The following is an 8170-nucleotide window of genomic DNA, read 5'->3' as shown; positions in this document are numbered from 1 at the left end:
GAGAACCGAATACAACCTCTAGTACTAGAGAGCCCGTGCAGCGGGCCTCTGGGCCTGGTATTACTCCTTTAAAGGTAGTATTGCTTTGGCTGATTCTTGTCAGGTCTATCCCCATTTTGCGGACTGTGTCCTGATATATCAGATTAAGACTACTGCCGCCGTCCATAAGGACTCGGGTGAGATGGTATCCGTCAATTATTGGGTCTAGTACCAAGGCAGCTGATCCTCCGTGCCGGATACTAGTCGGGTGATCCCTGTGATCAAAAGTGATCAGGCAGGCCGACCAAGGGTTGAACTTGGGGGTGATGGGCTCCATGGCGCATACGTCTCGGAGTGCACGTTTTCTCCTCCTCTTTGTTACGCGAATCATGTTCACTGTTTTGACCTCTGGTGGGAATTTTTTCTGTCTCCTAGTGTTTTGCTGGCGAGGCTCATCCGCGTCTTCACTTGGTGTCTCCCTCCCCTTGTGTTCGGCGTTTAGCTTGCCGGCCTGCTTGAAGACCCAGCATTCTCTGTTGGTGTGATTTGCCGGTTTGTTGGAGGTGCCATGAATCTAACATAATCTGTCTAGAATCTTGTTTAGGCTGGAGGGTCCATCTCTGCTGCCTTTGAATGCCTTTTTCCGTTGACCGGGTCGAGAGCCCCTGATCCGGCGTTTACCGCCGTGTTGTCTGGGTTGTCTTCATTGTTTCGACGCTTGCTTTTATTGCGTCGTGGTTTTACATTGCCATCCCTGACTTCGGATGTGCCTGGGTCGCTGGTGCCACTATGGGCCAGCCAACTATCTTCGCCCGCGCAAACGCGGGTCATAAGGCTTGTTAGGGCTGCCATTTTCCTCGGTTTTTCCTGGCCGAGGTGTCTGGCGAGCCATTCGTCCCGGACACTGTGTTTGAAAGCCGCTAAGGCTTCGGCGTCCGGGCAGTCGACAATTTGATTCTTCTTAGCGAGGAATATGTTCCAAAGCTTTCGGGCTGACTCTCCGGGCTATTGAATTATATGACTTAAATCGTCTGCATCCGGAGGTCGGACATAGGTCCCTTGAAAAATAGCCCTAAAAGCATCCTCAAGCTCTTCCCAACTTCCAATTGAGTTTTCGGGGAGGCTCTTCAGCCAGTGCCGAGCGGGTCCTTTCAACTTGAGGGGCAAGTATTTGATGGCGTGGAGATCATCTCCGCGAGCCATGTGGATATGAAGGATAAAGTCCTCAATCCAGACCCCAGGGCATGTCATTCCATCGTATGCCTCTATGTTCACGGGTTTGAATCCTTCTGCAAATTCGTGATCCCGAACCTCATCGGTGAAGCATAGGGGGTGCGCGGCACCCCTGTATTTGGATGTGTCATGGCATTCTGACAGTTGTAGTGTTCGGTTTTGATTCTGTGCCGGAGCGCGCTTCCTAGATCCGTAGATGGACCTGGTCATACCGGCTTTTTGGTGTAAGTCCTCACGTAAATCATGTGCTGACTTATGTGCGACATCGTTAGACGCCCTATCGCGGCCACGGGGTGGTCGATCCGGCTGATCGACCATTTTATTTTTTGACTGTATAGGCTCTAAAGCCTCGTCATCGAATTCAGGCAGCAGCGTGCGCTTTGGATAGCTCTTTGTGTGGCGGCTGCCACCGTACTTTTCTTCAGTATCAAGCACTTTATTCCATCTACTGTTGAGTGTATTTTGCGCGGCTTTAAGCCTTTGCTTCTGCTTCTTCAGACTCCTCGCGATGGCAATAAGCCTTCTGTGGAGGTCCTCTTGCTCCAAGTGCCTTCGGGGATGATGTGTGCATCGTCGTCCGGACTGTTCTCCTCTCCGGAGACAGGTTGATGAGCTTTAACCTCGGCGTTGCCGTGATGGGACAGCGGCTCGGTACTATGTTCGTCGTCCGCTGGTTCATCCTGCTCTATCGCTGGGTCCATCTGGTCGTCGTTTGCTTTGGAGTCGACCGGGGTATTATTTTTTCTTGCGCTGTTATCGCTGTTTTTGCCGAGGCGGGATTTGGAGCGGAGCCTACGTCGTCGCTTTGGTTGCTTCTCGAGGGGATTATCCTTCGCTTCATCCTTCCGTTCCTCGTCATTGTTTTATTTGGGTGTATCCATCATGTATATATCGTGTGATGAAGTGGCTGTCCAGTGCCCTGTGGGTGGTGGTTCCCGTTCCTCTCCTGCATCGTCGTCCATACCGTCGATGTCTTCGGAGTCGAAATCAAGCATGTCAGTTAAGTCGTCGGCGGTGACTATTAAGTGGATGGTGGGTGGGGAACGAATTTCTTCATCGTCCGCTTCCCACTCCTGCCGGACATAGTTCGGCCAAGGGCCTTCTGACAAGGAGAGAGACCTTAATGAATTCAGCGCGTCGCCTAGGGGCGAGTGCTGAAAGATATCCGCGGAGGAAAACTCCATAATCGGTGCCCAATCAGATTCGATAAATCAGATGTGATGTGCACGGACGTGAGCGGTTCGAAGTCTGTGGCCGGGGACGAATCCGAGTGTCCGGCGACACAGGTCTCATAGGAGGTGAAGTCAGTATTCGGCTCTATCGCCGCTGAGTGTGCGGCCTCCGTGGCGGGGTCCATCCACCCGTCCTCAGACGACGCGATCTGCTCCGGATCAAGGGCCGGAGTTGCCACAGGTGTGATCTCCCGAACACTGTCCGGCGGCAGAGTTAAGTCATGCTCGTCGTGGCTGTGCGGCGCACCTAACACGGGCTCGAATCCGTCGAAGATCAAGTCTCCGCGGATGTCGGCAGTATACTTTTAAGTTTCCAAACCCGACCTGACGGCCAGGGGCGTAGCTCTCGATCTTCTCCATATGGCCAAGTGAGTTGGCCCGCAGTGCGAAGCCGCCGAATACGAAGATCTGTCCGGGGAGAAAAACCTCACCCTGGATCGCATAGTTGCCGATGATCGAATGAGCCATCAAGCCTTATGGTGACGACACAGTGAAACTCTCAATGAAAGCACCAATTTCGGTGTCAAAACCGTCGGATCTCGGGTAGGGGTCCCGAACTGTGCGTTTAAGACGGATGGTAATAGGAGGCGGGGGACACAATGTTTACCCAGGTTCGGGCCCTCTCAATGGAGGTAATACCCTACTTCCTGCTTGATTGATCTTGATGATATGAGTATTACAAGAGTTGATCTACCATGAGATCGTAGAGGCTAAACCCTAGAAGCTAGCCTATGATTATGATTGTTGTTGTCCTACGGACTAAACCCCCTGGTTTATATAGACACCGGAGAGGATTAGGGTTACACAGAGTCGGTTATAAGGAAGAAGATCTACATATCCGAATTGCCAAAGAAGAGCCCCATCCGGACACGGGACAAAGTCTTCAATCTTGTATCTTCATAGTCCAACAGTCCGATCAAAGTATATAGTCCGGCAGTCCGAGGACCCCATAATTCAGGACTCCCTCACACACCCTATACACAAAAGAAATACTTGTAATTATAACAAAAGGTCAAAAAGATGAAAATATTTTTGATATATGGAGTGAGTCATATGGATTTTTCATTTTAGTTCTCATGTTGTTATTATAACTCAAATTTTCATCAATCAATTCCCATCGCATCGCGAACGGGCTATCCGTAGTACACGATGAAAGTTGAGTCAAACTCGTGCATTTTAGGGTCCACCTTTCCAAATCAAATGCACTCTTCCCGTTCTGTTCTTTCCGAGGAAAAAGTCTACTGAGGGAGCGATAGAGAGAGAGAGAGAGAGATGCCGGAGAGGAAAAGTATGCGCTCTCTCCTCCGTCCCTCAGACTGCAGCACTCGCAAGTCGCAACCTCACCATTGGACCACCAGAGCAGAGCTCACACGTCGCCGTCCGTTCCTCGGCCAGGACCGGAAGCTCCCGACGAAGCGCCGGCGTCGCCATCAGAACCAGATGGTTCAGATGACAGATGCCAGTACCACAACCACAACCACGCAGTGGCAGCAGCAGGAAACACCGGCAGACAACTGACGGTAGCTCGAACCTTCGTCACTGATTCGCTTGGCCAGTCAAGGACGGCCGCGCGCGCGCGCTCTTTCACGCGCCTCCTTCCTCCTCCGCGGGTCGCACTCTGGCACGCGCACCTGCTCCGCCTCGCCCGGTCAGAGACGCCCCGACACAGCAGAGCGAGACCCCTCTGATCGCTCTATATCAGACCGATGCTTTAGCTGCGCCAAGGTTCGTCGGCAGTAAAGCGGGAGGAAGATCAGGCAGCAACTGAGAAAGAAGATACTGACACAAGTAAGTTGCTCTACTCTGCCTTCGTATCTTTCAGTTTTCCCTCTTCAGTGTGTACTGTTTGTGTTCCTGTTCTATGGTCATCTGAATTTGCACTTTTGCTTTTGCCGCCGCTAAGTTTCTGAACCCTAACCGTCCGCTTCAGTCGTTTTGTTCTTCTTATTAAAACTGCTATGATCTCTGAATTTGAAACTGCGGACCAGTGTTTTGCGTCTGACGGTCTGAGAGTCCTTTTGAAATGAGCGTCCGCGGGTGGCGGTTTGATCAATTCAGGGTATTATTTGAAGTGGGATTCGATGTCTAGCTCGCCCATTTTGTTTCTAGGCATAAAGATGAGTATCCACCATCCACAGTTTACGAGTCTGAGCTAAACTAGTGTAGCCAAAATGTCAAACCGAGTGCACAAGCGGAGAGCAATGGTTGGTTGCATAGCAGGAGTATCAATCAGTGCCCTGCACCCTTCTTTCTTAATCGTCTGACATATGCCATGACGCAGAGACAGTGTACAAGTCCAAGCACGCTCTACGGCAATCAGTTACCTATAAACTTACTTGTCAGTATGCCGCAAAAAAAAAACTTACTTGTCAGTAGCCAGCATTATCACTCCCCTGCAAGAAAAAGTAGCCAGCATTACCGCTAACTCTCCACTAAGCTTGTTAATTAGTTGGCTGTGTGCGTCGTAATGATGCACATGCCGGGGGCTATCCTCCTTTTCTACAAGAAAAAATTGTTAATTAGACTCCTAGGATTCCTATGCTAGCTTGTCTGACTAATGTCAGATACATTGCAGAAGTGAACTAAGAAGGCCTTGAGAGCTTGGGCAACGCAGACATGTCGGCCGCTGTCACTTCAACTGGTAAGTAAGATACATCTACACCTGGCTGACAGAGTAATTAAGCAGGTCGTTTTTAGATGATAATAAGCAGATTAAATTGCTGGGTTTGTTCCTTGATTAGTTTTCCACCAGCTAACTCAGTTCTTGTCTTATCCAGTATCGGCAGTCTGTGCGACCGTGGCAGTAGTGATAACCATCGTGATGATCAGAGGATGCCGCCGTTGGAGGTGGAAAGTTTACAAGAAGTTCATGGCCAAGATCTCCGACGAGGTCAACAGAAGGAACCGAGAGCTGGAAGCATGCGCTGCCGTGAACGATGTGGTGATCGAGATCGGTCCCGTGGAGAAGTTCCTCCACGAGATCCTCAACGAGAAGCCGATGAGGTTCAGCTCGGAGCAGCTGGCGTCGTGCACCGGGGACTACTCCACCGAGCTCGGCTCCGGCGGCTTCGGGGTGGTCTACAAGGGGGAGCTCCCTAACGGGCTGCCGGTGGCGGTGAAGGTGCTCAAGGTGTCCATGAACAAGAAGGTGCAGGAGGGGTTCATGGCGGAGATCGGCACCATCGGCCGGACCTACCACGTGCACCTCGTCAGGCTCTACGGCTTCTGCTTCGACCCCAACACCAAGGCGCTCGTCTACGAGTACCTCGAGAACGGCTCGCTGGAGAAGTACCTCTACCGCGACGGGGAAGGCGCCGGCGAGGGCGGGAGAAAGGAGACGCTCGAGTGGCGGACGCTGCACAGCATCGCCATCGGCACGGCCAAGGGGATAAGATACCTCCACGAGGAGTGTCAGCAGAGGATCGTGCACTACGACATCAAGCCGGCCAACATCCTCCTCACCGCCGACTTCACGCCCAAGGTGGCGGACTTCGGGCTGGCCAGGCTGGGCGAGCGCGAGAACCCGCACATGTCGTCGCTGACGGGCGGCGGGCGCGGGACGCCAGGATACGCTGCGCCGGAGCTGTGGATGGCGCTGCCCACGACGGAGAAGTGCGACGTGTACAGCTTCGGCATGGTGCTGTTCGAGATCCTGGGGCGGCGCCGGAACTACGACGCCCAGCTGGAGGACGAGAGCCGCGAGTGGTTCCCCAAGTGGGTGTGGGACAAGTACGAGCAGGGGGACATGGAGTCCATCGTGTCCGCGGCCGCCGGCGTCGGGGAGGCGGACCGGGAGAAGGCGGAGACCATGTGCAAGGTGGCGCTGTGGTGCGTGCAGTTCCAGCCGTCGGCGCGGCCGACCATGAGCAGCGTGGTGCGGATGCTGGAGGGGGAGATGGCCATCGTGCCGCCAGTGAACCCGTTCCACTACGTGTCGGGCGGCGGCAGCTCCAGCAGCTGGGCGCTGTCGAGCGGCACCGGCACCGGCACGTTCACGAGCAGCAGCCGTGATACGGGATGGGACAACAAGGTCTCGGCAGCAAGCACTCCTCGTAAGCCGACAGATGAAATGGTGAAAGGTGTCAAGTCCACTGAGCCAGTGTCGACATAGGGGTTTTGTCCATTTGTAGTCACGCGTGGAGCTCCACACGGAGGCTTGCTTTGTTTCCAGTTTACATGTAGGAAATGTTTTGTAAATACTTCTTCCGTTCTCAAATATTTGTTTTTCTAAACATTACAGATGGACTATAATATAAAGATGTATGTAGACATATTTTAGAGTGTAGATTCACTCATTTTGCTTCATATGTAGTCACTTGTTGAAATCTCTAGAAAAACAAATATTTAGAAACGAAGGGAGTAGCATTGTAGACTTACAATTTTAATCTAGCACACGACGATTTAGCTCATAATATGACAATTGCATATCTCTACTATTAAAAGATACTTCCTCCGTAAACTAATATAAGAGCATTTAGATCACTAAAATAGTGATCTAAACGCTCTTATATGAGTTTACAGAGGGAGTAGTTTATTCATTTCTCTTCCATCACTCCCATTGATATATGCCATACGCGCCATTTTCTTTTCAAAGTACACAATAACCCTCATTATTACTTTTCCACACCGACCTCTACCTCATGGTTTCTGTGTAAAGATATCTCTTCCAAGCAATCAACAAAAAAAAAATCCAAACCACGCGATAACACTCGTTAATTTATTTCCAAACCAACCCTGCCTCCATGTTTATAGAAAAGAAAACTTACAGAGCAAATAACAAAATAAAAATAAACCACTAATAGAAAAAATCCATTCCAAACAAACAACGAATAGACTCATGTAGTTGTATATACACAATCTCAATCACATCATATCATTCCTTACCTTTGCCTATGGATTCTCTTCCCACTCTGTTTGCCCATTGTATTTGTGCAAGGGGTCGTTGGAATGACTTTGTGTATTTGACGGTATTTGTATGTGTACGATGGCAACGGAATTGTCCCTTGTTTTTTTTCTCATTCTAAGGTCCTGCGGGTACCCAGAAAGTCGTAGATCGATCAAGGAGAAGATATAAGGGCGAGGAGGACGTGGAATGCTATCCCGAACAATAGTGAGAGAAGGGGCTGGTATGCTATTCCGTGGCAACAAATGCCGTGTAGTCATTAAACGCCCAATGCTTTTGTCTGAATGTTTATTCTTAGTAACCGAGGTAATCCCGCGCGACGGTAAGTGCCATCGGTTGGACAACTGACTCTTGATGCAAGTCGCGCACCGATCAGGACGTACTTTGAACCCCCCCCCCCCCCCCCCCCCCCCCCCCCCCCCCCCCTCATCGTGTCACAAGCACATCATAGTGGTTGTCTTCTCAAGGTAAGTTGATTATCTCGATGAGATCCCACGCACAAATATAAGATTGTGAGAGTAAGACCTCTTACTCATCCATGTTTTAATACTAGTGTTTACACCCAAAAAGGTTGTTAAAGGTCCAGTTGAATAACTAGAATTTAATTTACTAGCAATAACTAGTCAGAGCATTTGTCGTAGTACACATCTTCTCGTGGGTTCAATAAATCAGTGTGACTCCATGGGAAAAGGCACTAGAATGCTCTGCTATCCCAACCGGATCTCCAAGGGTATCATAAACCTAGGCATAAAGGTGGACTAGGGATTCTTAATTTGGAACTCATGAATAAAGCCTTGTTAGCGTTTTGAAATTTGGAAACTGT

The 8170-nt window shown here is 50.5% G+C and overlaps 1 protein-coding gene across 1 annotated transcript; it reads left to right on the top strand.

Annotated features, from left to right (window-relative positions):
* The first annotated feature begins 3909 nt into the window (after nt 1-3909).
* LOC125530413 (G-type lectin S-receptor-like serine/threonine-protein kinase SD2-5) lies at nt 3910-6799 on the top strand. Its single transcript, XM_048694814.1, has 3 exons — nt 3910-4232; nt 5020-5085; nt 5222-6799. Exons 2-3 carry the CDS (start codon nt 5061-5063, stop codon nt 6553-6555), a joined length of 1359 nt encoding a protein of 452 aa, XP_048550771.1. The 5' UTR covers nt 3910-4232; nt 5020-5060; the 3' UTR covers nt 6556-6799.
* The last annotated feature ends 1371 nt before the right edge of the window (nt 6800-8170 follow it).

Source organism: Triticum urartu, unplaced genomic scaffold (assembly GCF_003073215.2).
Source record: "Triticum urartu cultivar G1812 unplaced genomic scaffold, Tu2.1 TuUngrouped_contig_6297, whole genome shotgun sequence".
Classification (NCBI taxonomy): Eukaryota; Viridiplantae; Streptophyta; class Magnoliopsida; order Poales; family Poaceae; genus Triticum; species Triticum urartu.
This window is presented reverse-complemented; position numbering and strand designations above follow the sequence as displayed.